The sequence below is a fragment of the Sinocyclocheilus rhinocerous genome, unplaced genomic scaffold (genome assembly GCF_001515625.1).
Source record: "Sinocyclocheilus rhinocerous isolate Xijiao unplaced genomic scaffold, SAMN03320098_v1.1 scaffold2578, whole genome shotgun sequence".
Taxonomy (NCBI): Eukaryota; Metazoa; Chordata; class Actinopteri; order Cypriniformes; family Cyprinidae; genus Sinocyclocheilus; species Sinocyclocheilus rhinocerous.
The window spans coordinates 931,359-956,409 of record NW_015643596.1 but is presented as its reverse complement, the minus strand read 5'-3'; the positions used below and the strand labels follow the sequence as shown (position 1 = coordinate 956,409).

Sequence of the window (25,051 nt, the reverse complement as noted above, 5' to 3'; positions counted from 1 at the left end):
CAGTCAGTTCGGACATTGCGGTGAATCAGAGGTAAAAAAACGATATAAATACTGTTCAGTTTCTTGCACAGACCGATCGTTTCGTGTCTTTACACATCAATGTATCGTCACGAGCCACAGGGTTTAATTTGGTTTTGTGTGTTTTTTTTTGACTCAAAAGATTCAAAGCTGTGATTCCTATTCACCTCCATTATATGACTGACAGACTGCAACGGTTTGTGTTAAAAATCATCATATGTGTTCTACTGAAGAAACAAAGCCACCTACATCTTGGATGCCCTGGGGGTAAGCAGATAAACATCAAATTTTCATTTTTGGGTGAACTATCCCTTTAATGCTTATTAATTGTGTCTTGGCCTATTACTTTATTCAAATAAAACATTAAAATTGCAATTTCTAACACTGTAGCTAAATTGAGCCTCATTTATGAAACAGAACAATGTTGTTATTGTTAACAAACACCTTTTAAAAAACTAAAATAACGTTTTAATTATAATAATGTTTATAATGCTATGACTTAAACTTCCTAAAATAAAATATAAATAGACAAATTGATTTGAGTTTTTTCATACAGAATAACCAAAAAGGTTTAAAATTTGATAATTAAACATGAAAATGCTGCTATTTAAACTCTCATTATCACATTAGCAGCACAAAAATCCAAAATATATAAATAAATAAAAAATACAAACTAAAAAAAGAAAAAACTAAACATAATGAACAAGATGAATAAAAACAAAATAATCTAAAAAGACCAAACTAAAAATTAAACTAAATTCATCAATCTTTTTATATTAATTGATGTGATGAAAAAAAATGACACACTAAAAATTCAATTTATTTATAACACATACATTTAAAATGGTTTTATGAACCGTTTACAAAAATTTGTTCCACTAATTTAAAACATAACATAAATAAGACCCAATAACTGTAACAGTGTCTGTAATGAAAATGTATTTTTGATCAAATCCCAGGAAACTTTGATATTAAAATCGTGAAAACATGCTTATAAAAAAATACTTGAAAAATAAGTTTGAAAACTTCAAGCAGGATCCTTTGGCCAACATCACATTTAAACCTTTTGCCCTCAGCCAGACAACATGAGCTCTATGAAACATTCAGTCCTCCTGGCCGGGAAGTCCAGAACAGCAGCAATAACCTGACTCATCATTTATTACAGCGCAGTCTGTGTACCGTACCTTAAAGCTGCCCAAAATAGCCATTATATAACCAAAACAACACCTCCACAACACACAACCCAGGGGATTTCAAATGATTAATCACGAGTAAAGTGCAATTCCTTCGACCGCTCCAGCGGGAGACATAACAAGGAAGCGTTTAAACTCAAATGAGGTTACGAGTCCTAAGCTCTGACTCATCTGACAAACAAAATCAACGTGTTTTCAGGAGCAGGAAGGCAGGAATTCTGACCTATAGGGAACAGAAACATGAGCCATAACAAAGAGCAGTTTCCATCACATGCACGGGAGTTGCACACTCATGCTTCGGTGACAAAAGGAAGCTGAAAACAAAATCATAGGATACTAGTTGCGAAATCGGACACCTGTTTCCTTTCTGAATGCGTCACAAAATCAAAACGGAAAACTATTTAGATCTTCACTTATTCACTCCATCAGGAATGCAAGTTTAGTTTTTGCAAGGATTTCTGCACAAGTCATGTGCAAGTGTGAGAACTTCAACCATAAAAAAAAAAAAATTATCTTCAGCAGCCACCCATGCAACTAAGGTACTTCCTCTTGTGGCAGCTAACAAAAGCACCGTTTTACATGGGCACACCCACGTTTTCTTTCTATGTCATAAATTGTTTCATTGGTACCAGGTATATATATATATAAATAAAATAAATATATTAAATAATAAAAAATACACTTGAAATTAATTATACAAGTATATATTTTAAGTGTGTGTATACATACATGCACACGCGCGCACACACACACACACACACCAGGAAGTACAGTAGCCTATGTCAATGTGTATTTCCTAGCATCTCCATACAAAGAATTGATGCAGTGTAATCATGACTTGTTTGTCAACTACATGGGACTAATTTAAAGGCAATTGTATTTAATGTGTATCATAAAGGTCATTTACATGCCTGACATTCACTTTTGTAATTCAAAAAGAGGAATATTTTTTTTTAGATGCCAGAGCAGTCATGGAAAAAATTACCTCTGCTCAAAGCATGCTGAGACTTATCTCTTGCCCTTTGCCTATTGGAAACCCCCTAAAGCAGGTTAACAGAGATTTTAAGCAACACTTAATTATCAAGCGTTTAATTACAAAACTCAACGCGATCTAACAATATATAAACCACATCCTATTTAATCTGTGCCAAGAAAAAGACAATAAGCACGTGTGCATCATCGCATTCCGATCGGATTTAGCAGCCAAATGAAACAAATCAAATGCATTATCATCAAATGAATCCCCAAGAAACTCTTAGTCAAAGATTTCTTGAGAAAATCCTATTTCTGTGTAAACCGTTTGCATAACACCAACAAGCCCTTCAGGACAGGAAAGAAAGAAAGAAAGAGACAAAGCCCTTTGACTAGAGCTGGATATGGCTGAAATAATAATAAAACACACGCTTTAAACTGCAATTATGTATATATTATTTCATACATACTCGTTTATCTAGTCAAATGTCACACGATAACGAAGAAACATTACTTGTTTAAAAGCTCAGATTGTCAAACTGTTACGCTAGTCAGCAGGTTAACTAATAGCCATTTCTAGATTAAAACTAATAAAAACAAAAATAAACATTACGTATCCTTACCTAGCACCTTAAGATGTTTTCTACATATAAACATTATGAAGTCGTATAAAATGTGAGCTAATATCAATGCGCATTTGGACCGTTTAAACCGATTTGAAATTTGAATATTAAACAGCTAGCCGGTGTGCTAACAAAACAAAGCTTGTAGCGCTCGGCTAAACGTCATTTGTTAAGTTAAAACAGTTCTACCGCGAATCCCTTGCTGTTTGTAATAATATTTTGCTAACTGAAACCCTTTAAAAACATAGAAACTTAACTAACCAATAATAAAATGTATTCTTATTGAATAATGTGCTTGTGAGCGTTAGCATTTATGCTACGCCGGTTGATGAATCTTAGGTAACGTTAACGCTTACAACGCTCATTTGTAATAGTTTTAGGCGTTTCAATCGAACACACATTTTTAACGATACTTACTGCAGAAATGTCAATTTAAGCGTTTTAAAGGTGATTCAAAATATTCTGCTGTATTCCTAAACTACAGACATTTTTACACATTGTTTTAGCCTTTATATACGGTGTGTAAATAAGAGAAACTAAATCTAAAAGGACAATAAACCTACATAATATAAGCAGTACAACATGTACTCACAATATTTGGTTCAGCTCAATCTTCACAGAAGAAGGGCGAATTTCGCCTGCTGCTGTAATGGAAGTTTCTTTGGACTGACTGCCTGAGTCTCAGCTCAAGCGAGACAAGTCCAGGATTGCGCAACCGGAGATCATACACACATCAAGATCGTATCCTACATGGAGTCAAGTCTCCAACCTTACCTAGACAGCATTGGGGATGTCCAAAATGCTGTTTAAACACAAAAAAGCAGCTTAGTAGGTTTTAAATCTCAGCCCATCAGCGATAAGCCTCTTTATATTTGGTGGCAGAGTGAGAAACTAAAGTGAGGTGTTGTCTTGAGCTTTTGTCTACATTCACATCCACAAAAGTTTGGAGGAAAATGGCTCTTGTTTATGTTGAAGTCGTGAATCCAACATGTTTGTTCCAATGCGGTTGCTAAGGCACTCCAAGTGATGTTTAATACATTGGTATGCTGTTGCTAGGGTGTTCTGGGTGGTTACTCTCTAGCCCAAGTCAAAAGAACTTACCTCAATTCTGGCCCTTAGATACTATTATGTGAACTTATGTGGTTTTGTCACCAGGTGTGTTTGGCAAGTCAAACATTTACCTACTAATTAGATAACATAAGTTTGAGATGTTTAGATATCCTTGAGAAACACAAGGATGTGATGGTCAGTGATAAAACTCACAAAATAAAGTTATACAAAAGAATACGCAATTTAATTATGGACACATACATGTACATAAAGTCATCTAAAAAGAACATACAAAACACAAAAGGATAAAAACTCAAACAGTAATTCTCCCACTGAAACTGTTCATGTCAATTTGAGGTAAAAATCAACAGTCAAGTAATAGCACAAACAAGACAAAATTTGGAAAGTTAAAATTAGTAAACAATACTGCCTTAAGTGAGTCACTTCATACAAGGCACTTTACTCATACTGTACATGACACATAAGGAGTCATCAGGTAAACATGTAAAAACTTTTAAGCCTGTATATGAAAGGAAATAACGTTAAGGTGACAAGATGAAAAGTTACAGACAACAAAACACTTAAAAGCTTTCGATGAAAAGAGTCTGTACACTTTTAAAAATAAAATCGTGTTATACTATGTAAACGAACAATGGAAGATAAATCTTCGAGGATGGGTTTAAAACAAACTGACATTTCTTGACGAGTTGTTGGTGTGTTAAAGGGATCTGTCTGGAAAACCCCCATGATGCATTTTAGAAGAGCTTGGGGAGCTGGCGTAACCTACTCAGATCCAGAAAATTTCCCACTGACCCTTCAGGCTCCGTGACTGCCTGCGTCCTCTGGTTTTCAGTTAGCGAGGACCTACGTTGAGTCAGACCTTTCTTTGCGTCATTCTCCTTCTCTGGGTTTGTCCCGCCACACATAAGCAGCTGCATTTTGGGCCGCAAGTCTAGGATTAACTGCTCTTGAGAGTCAATGGGAGACATGTGGAGATTGGCGACTGGCTTGTTTGTAATGTTTTTGAGAACCGCAGCACTCTGGTCTTCACGGTCTTGCTTAACGCTCACATACTTGGACGTTTCATGCTGTACAGAACACCCGAGAGCTGAGTCTACCAGGACGGTGTCCTCTTCCTCGTCTTCACTGCTGTTTTCTCCTTCAATCAGTCCGTATTTCTTCATGTACTTACAGGTAGCTAGAGACATATTGCTGGGGGACAGTATACTGAGTCCAACGCTGCTCTTTTCTGCAGCGAGTCTTCTCAAGAGCATTGCGCTAGGGTCTGGACATGGACCTGAGGATTGACCGCCCAATGAGAGTCTTGACAGTTGCGAGTCGCTTAAGTACTTAAGTGCAATGGCATTGGCCTCAAGGCTAAGGTCTACACTGCCGCTTGGTACCCAAATGCTGGTCCCCACTGGTTCAGAAAGAGCTAGTCTTGGAATCACCGCCTCTGGGTTAATGCAGGCAAGGGTACTGAAGAGAAAAAGAATGTTAGAAACAAGACTTTTAATAATAGTTTTGATAAAATGATCCGTCATTGACTACGTCTTTACCTGGCACTTTCCACAGTTGCACGTGTCGTCTTTCCCTGGGCAGAGTCTATGTTTATGTTCACCCCGAACTGTTGGAGCTGTCTTAATGTTGCACTTAAGACACGGTCCTGATATGTAGGACTGGATCTGTGCTTCGTTTTTTGAGTTTGGGGTATGGAAGATGTCAGTGATTTCTTAGATTGAAGGCCTACAGGGGACAGACTTCGTCTGTTTGGGACACTCTGTTGGTCTTGCTCTACCTTTTCTTCCACAATTGCGGAGTCTTGTAGACGACTTTGCACCCGACCCTGCAGCAGGTATTGAGTCAAAGTTGGTTTGAACATTCACAATGCATCAATTTCTAATTAAATATGTGAAAATTATAACTAAAGCATAAAAATTGGGCCATACCAGTAGTTCATGGTAAAATCTTGGGTTGTCAATTTCTCGGTTTTCAGACAGATCGTTACTCTGTGACTGAGAGTTATAATACATGCTAGCACTCTCTCCCAACACTGGACTCTGAAACGAATGAGCTCCGAAAGATGACATGCTGCCAAAGACAAATAAAATATCAAACATTGCCTGGAAAAAACAAAAGTGTAACACTCTTCGACAAATCAGATATGAAGGTTGACAATCGCTAAAAATGGTTTAGGGTTCATTGCAGGTTCATTAGGGGTCAACAAAGGGTTAATTACTTGGGTTTTGGAGATGTTGGATGTAGAGGAGATCCTGGACTGCGCTCTTCGGTGTAATGACATGCATTTTCGGATCCGAGTCTGGAAGTGACTATACTGTCATTTTGACCTCCAGACTTTGGCTCTATCTCAGTTTGCCAATCCAGATTTGGGGCCTCATGTGTGGAGGCCTCCTGAGAGGTGTTCCAAAACAAGCTAGCCCCTAAAAAACAAACAACGAAAATGTCATGACAGTGAAAGGAACTCGTAACAAATTCAAGAACATGAAAGCTTCCATCAAAGTACCTGTTCCTACAGCAACACTGACACTCGTTCGTTTCGGTGGAGATGTGGGTGTCTGATTGTCTCTTTCCTGCTGAGTGTCATGTTCTGCAGATGATACCGGAGGTGTTTTGCTCTGAGACTCAAGTAGTTTCTGAATCTGTTAAGGAAAGTCCGTTAACAACATGTGATATCAGGTCAACGATAAAACGTTTGCCTTACTAATACAAACCTGGAGTTGAAGCAGCTTCAACTGACGCTCTTGATCCATAAGCATCCTGTAAGCATCAGCAGGAAGGAGACCCATGGGGGTGTCTAAGCATGCTACCTGGCTAGACTGGACTTGGCAGCACTGGGTTTGACAGGACAGGACTTGCTCAACAAAACCTTTGTTGGTGTTGACTGTGGGGACGCATGGTGTCCCTTGCCAGGTGTTGTTTTGATACAAGGGGACGTGGCTGGGTTGGTTGGTGCAGCAGCTGCAAGGGTTGGCAGCTGGGGTGCTATGGAAGAGCCTGTGTTGAGACGGATGATGAATGGGGGTCTGGCTAGGCATTGCTGAACTCTTTCTGGCACTGCTGTGAGCTGATGTTGGGGGTCCGGAATAAATCGGCTGGGGTTTGGTCAGGAAACCTTGGGAAGAACACTGCCTTTGTTGATGAAAAGAGCCATTGGGCGAAGCAGCGTTCCTTGAGGAAGAGGATGAAGACGATGATGCAGATGATGCTGACGAGCCTTCTCTTGATCTTCTCATTGAGGGCAAGGATTTACGATTCACATTGGGTTGTGGTGTCTGTTGTGCCGGATTTGGATGTAGTTTGTTTTTCGGCTGAGAGAGGATGGGAGTTAGTGGTCTACGGATTGGAGGAAGTCCAGGGACGCTACCCTGTTCTGGAGGTCTCAACACTGAGAGGACCTGGTGGGCAGGGCTAATGCTTCTCCGCTGGACATTCGAAAGGCTATGAGAAACAGGAGTCGAGTCTTGTGTATTAACAACACTCCCATCCAAAAAGCTGCCATCTAATACCATAGAGAGTTCTGGTACTGAAGGATGAACACGTCTAGTCTGAAGAAAAATATTTTAAATGGAGGTTAATGGGTAAGAAGTTATCCTGCAAGAAATGGAGAGGTAGACCAGGGGTGCAAGGCCATGAGTTAACAAACCTGCTGACTGACAGGATGAGGGTTTGGAGACGGCCGAGGAGAGAGGTCTTCATCTTCTACACCGGAGTCATGATCACTGATAGACAATTTATTCTGTGGAGCAGCTGAAGATGCTGCAAAAGTTGTCCTAATAGGTCAAAGCAGGTATAGTGTGTTATATTTCCGCTTGCTTTGGGTATATTGTATTCGGTCAGATACAGTAAACAGCCAAACATAAATGTCAACACATTAAAAAAAAAAACGTTTTTAGAGAAATAAAAAGACTGTACCCTGTTAAAACAGTCTGGGAGAGCACTTCCTCAAACAGCACAGTTTCCTGATTTTGGTTCTCAGCACTGAGCTCAAATTGTAGAGGACGTCCTTCTGAAGGCTCTACATTCTGTATTGGAAAATAAGTAGTAAAATTAATGAAAAAAATTAATAAATGCAACCCTAAAAACAATTTAGTACAGCATGTTAGCTAAGCAACAACTCTAAAACCAAAGACGGCTCACATCAAATGTGAAAACACAATTGCTCTAGAAATACACTTAAAAATCTGAAATCTGATTCATCACACAATAATGAATTCTTTAACAAAAACAAAGAATTTTGAATGTATAAAACACATAGTAGAACAGGTTGCATGAGGAGGAGAGGAATGTTTCCTATAGACCTTTGCATATTCATATTTAATTTGATGAGAACAAAGACAGACAGGCTAACCTTGTAAAGCGTGAATGACTCTGTGCTGGTGAGCAGCTGAAAACTCATTTGTTGCTGTCCGACACATGGCTTACACTGGTAGAACTCGGGATCCCGGTGAGTCAGGGAATACAGAACCACCAGGAAAGCACCTCCCTCCGACATCACTCTGGAAAACCCAAGCCAGGAATTTATTTTTATTTTAATAATAATAATAAAATAATTTTCGATTATCAGAGATTTCAAAGATTCTAGCAACACAAGGAAAAGATCACATTTACTTTAACAAAAACATGCTGAAATAATTCAAGCAATAATATTAAAACTATGCTTTCCTAAACAGATTATTAAATCTATAAAAATAATTAAATATATTCAATTTTATAAATAATGAAGATGCATTTAGTACATTTATTTTTCTATAATAGGATCAGCATTTGATTACATCATGAAAAGTGGGATGCAATATCGTTGGTTAATATTTTATGTAATTTTAAATAAGATATTTTATAATTGTTTAAAATGATCTATTTAATATTTCATGGTTACAAAATCTGAAAATTTATATCAGATGTTGAGAAAATTATTATAATTTCATGAAAGATTACGAAAACATTTTTAATCAGAATAACATACAAAAATACAGACATTTTAATTTCATTTTGTCTTTAAGCCATGAAGCTAACTGACTTATTGGACCACAAGAGCAAAAGAGCAGATGGATGGGACACTCACCTGTCTTGGAGGGCGGAGCTGTGCAGGTACCTCAGACACCACGCCCACACAATGGGATTATAAATGTGTGTAACACCACTCAACCATCTGCCATAGGAGAACAACTGTTACACACCTACTCTGAACATCTTGCAGGACTCCAAGTATGTAACTAATAGGGCTGAATTATAATACCTGCCTACAGCCGAATAAAGCAGTAAGAAAGTCACCATTTCTAAACAATAAAAGTACTTACATTCCTACTAGCGGGAGAGTGTAAGCCTTGGGATCCGATTCAAGTATGAGGAGAAGTTTCCTGGTCTGATCCATGGTAAGAAACCTGACACAGAATGAGTCACATTTTAAAACACAATAAGCTTTCAAGAACAAAACATGGCCATATAAGGAAACAGAAGTGCTTCCTTACCCACGTTTCCTGCTGTTTTGGGTCACACCTGCAGGGCTGCTGAGGTTCCTGGCCAGTGCGGTTGGGATGACGGGCACTGCCCGGACAGGGACGGCATCGAGCATGCAGGCCAAAGTGACAGCCGCCCAGGACAGGTCAAAGGTGAGTCTGTCCATGTTCTCAGAGCAGCTGAGACGAGCTCGCAAGGTGAGGAGTTTGGACAACTCCAGAATCTCTTTACTGCAGCAGCAATGTTGAAGCATCTGGAAAGAGACACAGAAATAAGCATTAGTGGTTGACCATATAATCTCAACGTACATAAATTTAAAATGAGATGTCAACAAAAATGCTGTAATGAAATAAACATTTGTTTTAATTCGGTCTGTTTTAATTCAAGTAAAAAAAAATTTAAAAAAAGCATTAATGAAAAGAAAACAAATTTAAATATGAAAATTACAAAATGAATTTAATATTAATATTCACATAAATATATAATTTAAATTACTTTTAATATTTATAATTTAAAATATACAATGTTTGGGGTGGGTTTCTGAAGAAGTTTCTTATGTTCACCATGGATGCATTTATTTGATCATAAATACAGTAACATTGTAAAATATTTTTTACAATTTTTAAAATTTTATCAATTTGAATATTTAAAAATTTAATATATTCCTGTGATGGCACAGCTGAATTTTCAGCAGTCATTACTCCAGTCTTCAGTGTCACATGATCCTTCAGAAATCATGTTACTATGCTGAGTTTCTGTTCAAAAAACATTTCTTATTATCATAATAACTGAAAACGATTGTGCTGCTTAATATCATCATGGAAACCATGATACATTTTTTTTCAGGATTCTTTTAACAGAAAGTTCAAAATATCAGCATTTACTTGAAACTGATTTTTTTTACTATTTTTGACTAATTCAGGGTTCGTACAGATACTGTAAAATTAAAATTCCAGGACTTTCAAGGAATTTAAGCTCTACTTTTTTGGTTTTCAAGGACTTAAATCAGAAATGTCACTTATCAAACAATATCTTATCTTTCAAATTCTAAAAAAGATAAATAAAAATATACTAATAAAACAAAATGGCAAAAATAAAGTGAAGCGCATGCAAAGTCAACTACTTTAAATACTGGTAACATTAATAAAGTCCTAAAATTGATCAACTACTTCAGTGAAGGTTACATCGTCACTGGTCCTTGTAAATCATGGCCTCCTAATAATCCCCATCTACTGAATTGGCTCTATCTCTCTCTCCTCTCCACCTATAGCTGGTATGTGGTGAACGCACTGGCGCCGTTGAACTGTGGCTGACGTCGCATCATCCAGGTGGATGCTGCACACTGGTGGTGGTTGAGCCCGGTGTCCTGGCCAAATTGCCCCCCTGACCCTTGTCTATCATGGCCTCCAAATAATCCCCAACCACTTGATTGGCTCTATGACTCTCTCTCCTCTCCACCTGTAGCTGGTGTGTGGTGAGCGTCCTGTGGCTGCCGTCGCATCATCCAGGTGGATGCTGCACACTGGTGGTGGTTGAGGAGAGACTCCCCCATATGATTGTAAAGCGCTTTGGGTGTACAACAATACAGTACACAATAAAGCGCTATATTAATGACTCATTCATTCATTCATAGTTACGCCAGTAGGTGGCGGCAAGGGAATGACTTTAAAAACGAATTAGTTTACCAATCGTTAAAAAACACTGACTCATTCTAAAATTAAAATAAGGTTTGTAAACAAGGAAATTATTTTAACTTAGAATAACACTGACATGCATAGCAGCTTCAGAGCAAAGCTGAAGCTGAATCTGAATCACTTCAAAGAGATCAAAGCGCTGTCCTGGTCACGGGAAATCCCCATAACCATCGAAAGAATATTATGAAGTTATCACTTTCCTCATTCAGATTGATTCTTTTCCCACACGAATATATAATTGACCTGAACAATAAAAGCTGAATCACATACAATGAAATATAATAATATAGCATTGTGAAATGGCTCTATAGACTTCCAGAGAAACAAGCGCAAGGCTCGACAATAAGGACTGCCCAATGGCCCGGGGCCAGTGTGAAAGACACTCGGGACAGTTGACGAATTTGTCACTGGCTCGATCGGGCCACTGCTGCGTCATCATGAAAGTTTATGATTTGCATGTGTTTAAGCCATGCTAACTTAAAAATTAAAGCGATTTTAAAGCATTCAAGCAAGACACAAAAGACAACTCCATTCAGTACTCAAGCGCTGTGTTCTGTACAGCACGCACACAGAGAGATGTGTCTTTCACAACGTGCAGGCCCTGTGTAAACTCTAAAAATAGTTCAATCCAAAAGTATTGCTTAGTGTAAAACCAAGCGGCAACCTCCCAGTCTCTCGCTTGAAGCCAATACGGAAGTGACTAAAACTGCAATTCATCGACTGATCGCTAGAGGCTGGCTCCAAAAGGGAGTCAGTCCCATAGACTCCCCATGTTAAAATGCCCAACTTTACAGCAGAAAAATATATGTTTACAGCCTGGTACAAAAAGTGCTTTTGGTCTATATAGGTAATTTTGCCCTTCATGACAACTGTGAGGGGGGTGAATATTTTTATAACTCATCCGTTTAAATTATATTAAGCCTTAAAGTTCTGCATAATTAAGGGCGTGGCCACTTGAGTGACAGGTGGATTGCCGCTCTGCTCCAGAGTGTGAAACTCGACCAAAAACGAAGTTATGGTGTTTTGTCTTTGCACGGCAGCACTGGTGTCACCATAGACGGGTATGGTTTCAGCAACTAGCGCCTCAGCTTCACCCACGTCCCGCCTTTTTGCCCATTTTCGATTATCCGGGAGTGACGCGCTGCCAAGATGGCGGCGGTCGGCTCCGCCCACTTTAGGCTTCAAAAATGCTCTTCTGAACCCTACGAGTGACGTCACCGACACTACGTCCATGTTTTTTTACAGTCTGTGTGTAAAACATGTTGAAGATTAGCAATTTTTTGATTTTCATTGATGTATGGTTTGTTAGGATAGTACAATATTTGGCCGAGATACAACTATTTAAAAATCTGGAATCTGACGGTGCAAAAAAATTTTAATACTGAGAAAATCGCCTTTAAAGTTGTCCAAATGAAGTTCTTAGCAATGCATAATACTAATCAAAAATTAAGTTTTAATATATTTACAGTAGGAAATTTACAAAATATCTTCATCTTTACTTAATATCCTAATGATTTTTGGCATAAAAGAAAAATCTATAATTTTGACCCATACAATGTATTTTTGGCTATTGCTACAAATATACCCCAGCGACTTAAGACTGGTTTTGTGGTCCAGGGTCACATATATGACACATAATTTTGAGATAAAATGCAAGACAGAAAACCATTTCAACTATAGCGCAACTATCTTCCTATTTTTAAACAGATTTAATAATTAAATAATAAATAGGATATTGTACATTAACTATGAATTTATTCTCATTATTCCAAGCATGTGCAATTTTATTAGCAGCACACAATCATGCGACTGACCGTGTGAGCAGCGTGCGCATTCCCACTAAACTCGCTCCTCCACCATGAATAAATCGCCACCAGAAAGAGTTTTATCAGCGAAATGCCATGCAAATTTTTACAGACGTCCACATGAGAAATAGAGGTCGACCGACATGGGTTTTTCACTGGCCGATGCCGATATTTAGAAATCAGGGCAGCCGATGGCCGTTATATGGCGGCGATTTTTTGGGCCGATATTTTGGGCGATTTTCTTTTTCTCCCTTCATCTCATAAAAATGAGTTTGAGTAAATGATTATTGCAGGCACAAATAACTCAATGTAGGGGAAACAATGGACACTGCTATAAGTCAAATGGCCAAGTGATAACAAAAAAAAAAAAAAGAGTTCACACATATTACACCGCCTGCTGCTCATAACTGCTTAAGAGTGCACTGGCCACAATAAACTAGAGGTCGACCGATATGGGTTTTTCTCTGGCCGATGCCGATATTTAGAAATCAGGGCAGCCGATGGCCGTTATATGGCGGCGATTTTTTGGGCCGATATTTTGGGCGATTTTCTTTTTCTCCCTTCATCTCATAAAAATGAGTTTGAGTAAATGATTATTGCAGGGTACAAGATAGTAATAGTAGTAGTAGCCTAATTCAGAGTAATAATACATGGCTCAAAACTTAAGCACCTTCTCAAAACAGTTCTGTAGCATGCTTTTTGTGTATGAATTGCATGTGTTTCTACTTTCACATGCAAATGACTTGTTGCACTTATGAATATGATAACTTTCCGGCATCAATTCTAGTAGGGTAAAACGTAATTACGCTTTCGAAACGGTCTGTTTTTCCCTGCCACCATTAGCTGAAGCTGTGTGTGTTCAAGAAGCGGCTGCAGAGTGTGAGTTGCTCCGTCTCTCACGCAGCCAGAGAGATTCTCCAGCGTTCCGCAACAACGCTTAGCTGCCCGCAGATGCGCCTGCATATAAATTGGCCTAATTTGCAGCACAATCGATGCCGATTAATTAAAAAATGCCCAAAATCGGCCGGCTGATCAATCGGTCGACCTCTAATGAGAAACACGTCCGAATAGGGCTTATGGCAGTGTGTCGAAGAGTGATAGCTGGTGAAGTGGATTTACTTATTGTGTTCACAAAAGTTATCATATACTGTGGAAATACAAATACTGTGGAAATACAAACCAAAAGACAATAAGCGCAGTGCTGAAAAGGGGCGGGGCTCCACAAGGTCTACATAAGACAGGGTGCAGCATTAATTTTGTGTGAAGATGTGTGCTTATTGAAAAAAATTAAACACTTCTTTCATATATGCATTGTCTTTCAATAATTCAAGCATTTTTTTAAGTTTTCAAGTCAGGAATATTGCTATTTCAAGGGTTTTCCAGGCCTTCAATTTGAAAATGTCAAATTCAAGTACTTCATGCACTTTAAGCACCTTGTATGAGCCCTGCTAATTTTATGCATCCTTGCTGAATAAAAGTATTACTCAAAAACTAAAAATACTTAAAAACGTAATGACCCCGAACTGTTTAAAAATGAATACAATTATTAAAATGTCTTAAATTAATAACACATCCATGGTTAAATTAAGAACCGTTCAAAGCAAATTAAGAAACCAAGGAAACCACGCCAGATGGGAACAGTGCAACACACTTAATCACCTGTCTCTAAGGAGCACTGTGTCACAATCAGGGCAGCCGTTACCGACAGGTTACAGGGTGACCTTGATTACCATTATGCCTCAATACGTTTCCACAGAAACAGGAGGAAAGAGCCCTATTGTTAAACCTTTGTTAAACATGTGCTGTCAGTAATTCTCAGATCAACTACCTTAAACGAGATGTTCAAATCCTCCCTCGAGTGCACTGTGCTGCCAGTAGCATGCTGTGCTTCAAATACACATGGCACAAGGATGTCTCCGGGGAGAAGGGCAGTTGGAGCTTTCCCAGGACATCCCGTCTGCTCTCTGCCCGGATCAAAACGATCTAGGGTTATCGTCACACATTCCTCGTCTAGGAAAAGAAAATATTAGTTAGTAAAATGCAGACGCAACACGTTTAAATATCAAACAATGATTATAGGATGTCCAAATACCAGCCTTCTCAATACTAACCACTGTCTACTGCCAGCGTCCCGAGCAGGAAACAGAAAAACCGAGGCTTGTTTGTCTGTCTAGCATGCCGGTGAGCTAAACGCAATGCTTTTTCCACAAGTAACAGTCTCGGATTCCTGAAATACACCAAATGTTACTGAGGACATTGAACCATAAAATGAAAGTTTTTTTTTTTTTTTTAATCCTCAGATCAGATGTCATTATTAACTAAAACAACTTAAATTTTAAAGGCACAATATGTAAGATTTTTTTATTAAAATATCCAAAAACCACTAGAACAGTGTAATATATTTTGCTGACTTGTGTACTTACATTATCCCAAATGTTTTGAAGAATGTTTAAATCCAGAGAAATAAGCAATTTTAACTAGTGACACGGACCGTGTCCATAGTGTCATTGTGTCACCTGACAATGACGTCATAACCCCTCAATTTTCGGTTTTGTTTTGTAGAAAACATGGAAACACCAAAGACGCTTTAATATTTTGTGCGTTTTAATAGGCGGTGACGACCGCACAGAGTAGCATAATAACAGAACTTTCAAATGCATCTAGTATGATAAAACAGCGCTGCTTTTTTCCCCAAATACGCGCGACCGGAAGGAGCGGAAGCGGTAGACTGTGGCGTAATAAAAGCTCAGCTGCTTTCGAGCCGTGTGTCACGCTCGTTCAGCGGCCTCGTTTCACTTCGACGGCTTTCAGCCTCACCCTGCTTCATTCTACTACCTTAATAAATCATTAGCTCATCCATGAACATGATTTCTTGCCGAGTCCCGTCAGATTGCATCGGCTGTGGGAATGAATGAACTCCCATGATTCCACACTCAGTCACAGCATCATCATACTACACCTTTGTCTCTTTGTTTATTCTGAATACGCGCCCTATAGCGGCGAAAATTACATATTGTGCCTTTAAGTAACTAAAGTAAAATAAAATATTAGATGAAAACTGTAAACTAAAAAACCCCCCAAAAAACTAGAAATGTTGCCTCCACAACAAGTTGAAGTACTAAAATTACTTTAATAATTAACTTGCAAGACTGAAAATGTGCTGCGAGCAAATGCTCCAAAAATGTATTTAATGTTAATTATAAAAGCACAGTGATATGCATCACTATAGGAAGCAATAAGGCTAAATGCAAAATTAATTTCACCATCATCATCCCTAGTACATGAAATCAATCAAGATTGTGTTATTTTTCCCCAGAAAGTAATCACATGACATTGATGGTGACATAAGTACTAAAATTACTAAAACTGAAATAAAAATGTATTAAAGCTAAATAGAAATATAAAAAATAAACATGACAAACACACAGAATTACTCAAACTAAAATGAAAACTAAAAATTAATATAAAATTATTAATGAATACTATAATAGTAAATTAATAATAATAATAATATAATCGGCTGGTTTGCAGGGCTTTAAAAAATGCGTTTTTCTTTTTTTTTTTCGTTGATAGTGACATTCACTTTTATTAAAAATATGGTTCATCCAAAAATACAGATGACACAAGGACTTACCTGTAATATGAGAAATGCAGACTGACAACATCACCACTGGGAGATGGATCCCAGAGAGAGACTTTAGACTTTGGGAATGTCAGTGGAGTAAGGACATTGTCAGATGACCTTAAAAACGTGAAAAAATATTACTTTCATTGAACAGCAGCAACAACAAAAAAAAAGTTTTAAAATAGAGGTTTGGGTGCAATGCATGCGAACCCTGATGTAGTTACCTGAGGTTTTGAAGGGTTTCTGCTCTAACACTGTTCTCCAAGATGTGGGCTGGCAACCCTTTAAAATCCACTTGTACGCGATTCATCCTGTGGAAATAAGCTTTTTAAAATTAACTAAAGCTGAAATGAATCTGATATAGCACTGAATAATGCATTTTCAAAACATCTCAGATACTCAGTTGTGATATAAGTTTGGCAGGTTAGGTGGCTTAGCTTACATGCTAACGTGGCAATACTACTAAAAACACGTAAAAACCTATAACTTATGGTTCAGAGATACTTATAACTGATGTAGGATATATAATATCTTACCTTTAGGCTGTTTGAACGCTTCACTCATGCCTTCGTCGTGTTTTAATCTAAACACTGCTGGGTGTGAGCGTTAAAACGGACCACAAATGTTAAAACTGTCCTTCCAGCCCTTCAAGCGGTATTAACCGCGCCAAGCCGCGTGTAACGACCCGTGAGTTAATAATTAAACTCGTTTGGCTTGTCAGAAAATTGAGAAATACCAGTTGTTGTCAATAAACAATGAAATACAAGACGAACGCATTCAGCAGACGCAACAACTCGAAAATAAATTGTGGCGCTGTTTCCAGGTTCCAATGGCGGGGCGCTGCAGAAGGGCGACTCAACCAATAGGAATCCAGTTGCGAGGGGCGCTCGACCAATCGGAAGAGAGGAACCGGACCCACACGCTTGCGGAGTGTTTTTGAATGGCTAGAGTCGATAATATGAGAATTTATTTTACTATTGAACACGTGGATTAAGTTTTTTGAGGTTGTTTATCATAAAAAAACAGTATAATGTCAATAGTAATAGTATATTTGTGACCCTAACTGCTTTGAATACCTTTAATAAAATGTTATTCTGATTTCATGGATCAACACGAACGGATAATATTAAAATATAAAATAAAATATTCTGCACACAAAATTGCAAATTTGTTGCTTGAAAAAATTAAGTAATTTGCTGATATTTTAAAGATTTTGCTGATACTTACTTTTATATTTGAATTGTTATAGTTTCGTTGGAAAGGGAAGATTAATGTTAAGATTAAGCGCCTTAATCATTAACATTAATTAATGTTAATGATAAAGATTAATTAGCTGCTTGCATAAAATTCAAGGCATTAATGTTTGCCTACAAAACCACCACTGGCTCTGCACCCCTTTACCTAAATTCATTACTTCAGACTTATGTGCCCTCTAGAAGCTTGCGTTCTGCAAGTGACCGTCGCTTTATTGTTCCATCCCAAAGAAGCACAAAATCACTTTTACGGACCTTTAAATTAAATGTTCCCTCCTGGTGGAATGACCTGCCCAACTCAATCCGAGCGTGTCCTTAGCCATCTTCAAGAATCGGCTAAAAACACATCTCTTCCATCTTTATTTGACCCTCTAACTCTAGCACTCTCTATTCTAATTCTATTCTTAAAAAAAAAAAAAAACTACACTTGTCCCTTTTAGACTTGCACTCTATTCATTTGCTGCTTGTTTTAAATTATTATACAATTAACAAAAGCAAAAATACCTCTAACACTAGCTTGCTCTATTCTTTTTCTATTCTATCTGTTTTCTTTTTATTTATTATATTATTTAAAAAACCCTTGCTACGTGTACTGCGTTAAGCTAACTGAGACTTATTATGCAGTTGCATATGATCGCACTCTTGTTGATTTTGATTGCTTCCATTGTCCTCATTTGTAAGTCGCTTTGGATAAAAGCGTCTGCTAAATGACTAAATGTAAATGTAAATGTATTCAGTTTAATTATTTTTTTTTAAATAGTGTTATGTGCACAACACATATTAGAATAAACAAATGTTTAATTACGTACATTATTATTATATTGCATTATCAATATTATTTTAGTACAGTAGTATAATATTTAATTATATATTAACCGTTACTTTTATATTTTTATTTTTAATTTAAATTCTAGTTTCAATAATTTTGTTATGTGATTTTGTTATTTCATTATTATTTTATTGTATTATTTTTATTTCATTGTTTATTTTTTCAGTATTATTTTAAATATGTCTATTTAACGTTAATTTATTTTTATTTCAAATTGAATTTTAATACTCCAGATTAAACTTATTTTATTTTAGTTAGTTCCCAAGAAAACATTTATTATTATTATTGTTGTTATTATTATTATTGTTAGTATTATTCTTATTTTTATTATTATTCTTATTGATGTTGTTATTTATTGTTAATATAATAATAATAATAATAATAATTATTATTATTATTATTAGTGTCTGTGTGAATGGATGAACATTCCGATCTGTTTCAGCCCCCCTCATTCCTTCACCCGCCGTTTCCGCAGCAACAGGGAAAATATGGCTGCCCTCGCGACCCTCACTCAGGTAATACCAGCTAAAAACACTTATTTCAAAGAAATAATGAGGAAAAACATCATCATGCAGAAATAAATCTAAGAATTAGATACGAATCGTTCCCATTACTTGCGCTACCGGGTCGTTTTATCGACATTTAAAGCGAAAATCTCCCGGGCCTCGTAGATCGGGCTCAGATTGCTAACTGATTAGCTCGCTTTAAATCGCATGCATGTCTTAAAATACGAAAATAACAATGTCGTTTTCAATGAAATTTTCGATAAACATTCAGTAGCAAGAACATGTAAAGATAACTGCCATTTATATGAATGAGAAATACAGCAAACAAAGTTTAACAAATGCAAATAGCTAGCCGCAATATATCAGAACATCATAAGCGCTAAAAACTAACGTTAACTGTCAGGGCGCTTTACGTATAAAGTCATAATTTCAGAATGTGTTCATGGTACAATAATAAAAGTTGATAAATTGTAATGAACAACATTATAGTATAGATGTTAGCTCTCATACTGTATATGATAACGGATGTTGAACCGCTAGTTTAGTTTAGCGGCGATGGGAATTAGTGAGCATCAGTAATCTCACTGTACTGCCTTATGAACTGTAATAGATTGAATTGTATATTAAATACAGGTGTATGCACAACACATATTAGAATAAATGCAAAAAAACTCATTACGTCAATTATTATTATATTACATTGCATTTCATTGTTTAGTATTATTTATATGTAAATTTGTATTTTATAATATTGCATTTGTCATTGTTATTGTAGTATTATTTATATTTGGTATTATTTATGATAGTAGTTATTAATATTTTGAATGAGCTTTTACTATTATATTTTCAGTTTTTATTTTAATTCTAGTTCATTTTTAATAATATTGTTATGTGTTTTGTCATATTATTTTTTGTTGCTTAAATATGTATATATAGCTTTAATTTATTAAGTTTCAGTAACCTGACTATACTGCCTTATGAATAGTAATGGATTCAATTGTATGATAAACACAATTATGTGCACAACACATCAGAATATATTAAAAAAATTATGTATATCATCAACAGCATTATTTTATTGCATTATTGCGTTGTGTGTAGTATTATTTATTTAATATTATATTAGTTATTCATATTTTAAATTAGCTTTTACTTTTATATTTTCAGTTTTCATTTTAATTGTAGTTAAATGTTTAATAATTTTGTTATGAGTTTATATATATTATATATATATATACACACACACACACACACTATACTTACATTTAGCTTGAATTTATTTTCATTTCAGTTTAGTTTTAGTAATTTTGGTCTTCCAACTTTACAAAATTAACAAATACTAGAAAACTTGCCTTGGCAACTACCTAAAAATAAAAAGTAGAAGTTTTTTTCATCTAATATTTATATTTTATTTTGTTTCAATTAATGTTAACCATTTTTAACAGTTTTAGTTAACAATAACAGCGCTGTGCATTATATTACCTAATCATAATACTAATTGTTATTAATAAATTATTATTAAGTAATATTATTTCTCTTTCTTTTCCTCACTCTCTTAGCTGTCAAGTGGGAACCCTGTATATGAGAACTTTTACAGACAGGTAAGACCATAATTCTGTTGGCGAACACATAATGATCGGTTTTATAGTATATCAATCTTTTTTGGAACAAAAAGCTAGAGCCCAACCGATATGGGTTTTTGGGGGCCGCTGCCGATATTAGGGAGTTAAAAAAACGATATTGATATATCGGCCGATATTCTTTGTGTATATTATAGTACAGTACCAGTCAAAAGTTTGGACATTTTACATTCGTGTGTCAAAACCTTTGACTGGTACTGTATATAGAATACAGTATTTACATAAAAATAATATATATACATAAACACATTTTTTTGCAATGATCACTCAAATGTGGTGATATATGATGTGACAAAGATATGTAATGGAGGAAGAGTATTTAACAATAAACTTTATTATCCAAAATGAGTCTTGACATCAGTGCACTGAACACAAATTCTGTGTTGTGTATTTTCTGGTAATCAAATGAACATGCAGAACATGAGGATTCGTATTTAAATAGTCTTTTTGCAGTTTAATATTCACAGACACTAGTCTATATCACAATTTGATTTAAATGTACTGACCTGTTTTTTATTCATCAAAAATGACCAATTCCATGTTATACAGTAAACTCCGTTTTTATGACTGGATTCCGCAATTCCGTCCACGTTTTCTGCATCGCGGAAATCATAGGGACCTACTCATGTAGCAAACGAGTATGATAAGCTCATTGTGAGAGTAAAAGTCAGGGACATTGTTTATTTACTTTATAGCATTGCGTCTCACCAACTAGGTGACAACATAGCGCGAAATCACCATTTATTGTCTATTGGACTGCAGAAAGATACAAACTTTTCAATCTGCTGCGTTACTGACTGTACTGACAAACTATGCTGACTTAGAAAATGTGATGAGACCGATGTGATAAGCATGAGTGACATGGCAGATTTAAGGGACGGGGTTAATGTTATATTGGACTTGTATTGAAAAGGGACACTTATGGGGTCATTGTTTATTAATTTTACAGTAAGTTATGTATTTCACAAACTAGTTAGCATCTTACCGTTAAGACAACGCTTGACTCTTGAGTCGTGAAGACACTGCTTGACTGCTTGTCTGCTGCTGCCTGAACAAGAGACCTCCTTACTGAAGTGAAAGGGTCGGCTGGTGTCACTACAGTGACCTGGGTCGCCAGTAGCAAACAATGGAGTGCGCTCTGCTGGACAAACTAAGTAATTACACCATTTACAAGCATTTTATCTGCGTTATCTGTTCTGTAAAAAAAAAAAATTCATATTAGTGGCATATCTGCGGCATATACGCCGATAACGATATATCTGCGACAGGCTCATATCGGCCGATAAAATCTGCAAAACGATAAATCAGTCGGGCTATATTTCATCATCTTTATGTGTGTTTTTTGAAGGTGGACCCGGGAAACACCGGGAGGGTTGGACCTACAGAGGCTGCCTTGTTTTTGAAGAAATCAGGCCTGCCTGACATCACATTAGGAAAGGTTGGTGTTTGGGTAAAACTTGTTGCGAAATGATGCTTGGATAATCATAATCTGTAATTATCTGCTTGTCAGATCTGGGATTTAGCTGATCCGGATGGCAAAGGTTTTTTGGATAAACAGGTAAAGCTTTCATGGTTTATAAGAGCATCAGTCGGGATCTGAAACTGGATGCTGACTTGAATCACTTGTGGTTTGTTTTCAGGGATTTTACGTTGCTCTGCGACTTGTGGCCTGTGCGCAGAGTGGACACGACATCAGCCTTTCCTGTCTAAACCTCCCTGTTCCCCCTCCAAAATTCGTAAGTGTCAGTGCTGAGAGCTGATATCATAGTTTTCCAGGCAGTATGAGCTCACAGGTTTCTCATCTCTGTTCTAGAAGGACCACAGTAGCCCATCACTGAGTTCTGTAACATCAACCAATGAGAGCCTCTGGGCGGTGCGGGTAAGCTATTTCCATTGTTTATCCTATGAGCTTCTCATTGTCACTACATATTACAAAAGATTTGATGAAGATTTATTATAAATCCTCTTCATGTTTATTTTTTAGCCTGAAGAGAAGAGCAAATTTGATGGTATTTTTGAAAGTCTTGCCACAGTGAACGGATTACTGTCTGGTGAGAAGGTCAAACCAGTACTAATAAACTCCAAACTTCCTGTGGATGTGCTCGGAAAGGTAAACTTTCAATAGATAATGAAAATTAAGATAATATTTATAATAAAATACATAATAATAGTAATCATTTAATAAAATGTAATATAAAATTATTAATATTAAATGACTCTGTCTGATCAGGTGTGGGATTTGAGTGACATAGACAAAGACGGACACTTGGACAAAGATGAGTTTGCAGTGGTGAGTAATTATTTTTTGTAATATAAAAAAAAAAAATCACACTCATAATGGCTTACTACATACTATGATTTTATTGATACTATGATAATCATTAACATGTAAAATTGAAGTAATTAATTTTAAAATAACATCAATCAAAATAAAACACTTATTTAAAAATGCAATATTTTATTTGTTTACCTGCATCAATGTCAGAGACCCGGGAACATGCAAATGTGATAGTTAATCATTAAAATACTTATTTTATTTTGAGTAAATATAGGTGAAAGAGGTTCAGATGAAAGTTTGGCAATGCCTGCATTACATGCAAATAAGAAATAACGTGAATGTGTGCATTGTAATGTGTTTTAAAGACTCCCAAAGACATAGTAGTACGTTCGAAAAAAAGATTGTGTTCATCAGTAGTTGATGCAATGTTGAAACACTTCTTCAACATGAAATTATTTTTGTAAATCCAGTGGTCAAATGCTGTGTAGCCATTTGACTAGTGACTGTCTGACTTTAATTACAAGTACTTAATTTTTGGAATCTGATTACTTAATCCAGATTTCATGTAATCAGTTACTACCATGTAATCAGTTACTACCCAGCTCTCTCTGTGTGTGTGTGTATATGTGTATATATATATATATATATATATATATAATTTTATTTGTAATAATTTCTATATTTTTAATAATAATGCACACACAAAATCATATATATTTAGTTTTAAAATACACACACACACACACACATATATATAGATAGATAGATAGATGGATAGATAGATCCACATTTCAAGAATATGCTATAAATTGAAGCATATATGTATATATTAAAATATTAAAAACACACATACATACACATAACAATATATAAAATTTTTGATTATTATATGTATTATATATTTAAAAAATGGTAGGCAATTACTGTGTAAGCTTAAAACATCTGAAAATGTATTCTTTTGTCCAGGCTATGCATCTGGTGTACCGCGCCCTGGAAAAGGAGCCTGTGCCCTCAGTCCTGCCCTCCTCTCTCATCCCTCCATCCAAAAGGAAGAAGTCATCAGGGTCCTTGTCCAGTATGGTGCCAGTGTTACCAGGCAGCCCGCCGCCACCTAAAGACAGCCTGCGCTCGACCCCCTCTCACGGCAGCATGAATTCCCTGAACAGCGCCGGGAGTTTGTCCCCAAAACACACCATTAAATCCTCACAGGTACTGTTTTATTGGTGCGTCTTCATGCTAATGTTGGACAGAAGAATTGAAGAGGGTCTGATGGTTTTAACTCTATCATCAGCATTCAGTAAACTGGGTGGTACCAGTTGCAGACAGAGGGCGCTATGACGACATCTTCCTCAAAATAGACACTGATCTTGACGGCTTTGTTAGCGGCCAAGAAGTTAAAGAAATCTTCATGCAGTCCGGCCTTCCTCAGAACCTCCTGGCACATATTTGGTACCATTAAAATGTGCTTTCGTCCAACACTTGTTTTTCTTCACACTTCCTGTTGTGATTGGAACAATCATCACTTCCTCTGTTGTCTTTGTCAGGGCTTTGGCGGACACCAGGCAAATGGGCAAACTCACACGTGAGCAGTTCTCCTTAGCCATGCATCTCATTCAGCAGAAAGTGAGCAAAGGCGTGGACCCTCCGCAAGCTCTGACTCCAGACATGATCCCACCTTCTGAACGCAGCACACCGGGACCTGTAAGTCACGTTAGCACATTTATCACCGCACACTTCAATTCATCCTGGCATATAATATATTAGCAGTATCTGATAAATGATTTTAATGAAATGTCCTGGTCCAGTGTTGTTATTGTTACAATTTAATATCTCATAAAAAATTGTTAAAAATGTTTTCATTAATTTAAATAAAGCAGAAAAAAAAAATATATATGTGTGTGTATATATATATATATATATATATATATATATATATATACAGTGTTTCCCCTAGGTTTACGGCTTTGGGGGGCGGGTTTCTGGACTCCTTTTTAATGGTTAAATTACATTTTATTAATCAAAAAGCATGTCGAATTAATTAAAATCATGAAACTTAAACAATTTAACATCAATTTATTAAAAGTTTA

The 25,051-nt window shown here is 36.5% G+C and overlaps 3 protein-coding genes across 8 annotated transcripts in view; 1 reads left to right on the top strand and 2 right to left on the bottom strand.

The window, feature by feature from the left end:
• LOC107757484 (roquin-1-like) overlaps positions 1-3,470 on the bottom strand; it is an 18,703-nt gene extending 15,233 nt beyond the window's left edge. For both annotated transcript variants that reach the window (XM_016574961.1, XM_016574962.1), the window contains exon 1: positions 3,399-3,470. The gene's annotated coding sequence lies outside the window, so the exon portion shown is untranslated. The remainder of the gene's footprint in view (positions 1-3,398) is intronic.
• A 649-nt stretch (positions 3,471-4,119) lies between these two features.
• Positions 4,120-17,266, bottom strand: LOC107757483 (SCL-interrupting locus protein homolog). Its single transcript, XM_016574960.1, has 17 exons — positions 16,995-17,266; positions 16,683-16,769; positions 16,468-16,575; positions 14,945-15,060; positions 14,662-14,843; positions 9,346-9,587; positions 9,175-9,258; positions 8,940-9,026; positions 8,226-8,373; positions 7,790-7,899; positions 7,521-7,647; positions 6,589-7,422; positions 6,381-6,516; positions 6,096-6,297; positions 5,806-5,947; positions 5,416-5,702; positions 4,120-5,335 (listed from the first exon to the last, which is right to left on the bottom strand). The coding sequence occupies exons 2-17, from the start codon at positions 16,766-16,768 to the stop codon at positions 4,612-4,614; spliced, it is 3,615 nt and encodes a 1,204-aa protein (XP_016430446.1). The 5' UTR covers position 16,769; positions 16,995-17,266; the 3' UTR covers positions 4,120-4,611.
• Positions 17,267-19,000: 1,734 nt separating this feature from the next.
• The window catches only part of LOC107757482 (epidermal growth factor receptor substrate 15-like 1), a 31,277-nt gene continuing 25,226 nt past the window's right edge, over positions 19,001-25,051 (top strand). For all 5 annotated transcript variants that reach the window (XM_016574956.1, XM_016574958.1, XM_016574957.1 and 2 more), the window contains exons 1-11: positions 19,001-19,055; positions 20,606-20,647; positions 22,035-22,124; positions 22,197-22,244; positions 22,327-22,422; positions 22,500-22,565; positions 22,671-22,796; positions 22,917-22,976; positions 23,931-24,173; positions 24,256-24,413; positions 24,509-24,665. In XM_016574956.1, the coding sequence (XP_016430442.1) occupies positions 19,029-19,055; positions 20,606-20,647; positions 22,035-22,124; positions 22,197-22,244; positions 22,327-22,422; positions 22,500-22,565; positions 22,671-22,796; positions 22,917-22,976; positions 23,931-24,173; positions 24,256-24,413; positions 24,509-24,665 (1,113 nt within the window). In that variant the 5' untranslated portion in view covers positions 19,001-19,028. The remainder of the gene's footprint in view (positions 19,056-20,605; positions 20,648-22,034; positions 22,125-22,196; positions 22,245-22,326; positions 22,423-22,499; positions 22,566-22,670; positions 22,797-22,916; positions 22,977-23,930; positions 24,174-24,255; positions 24,414-24,508; positions 24,666-25,051) is intronic.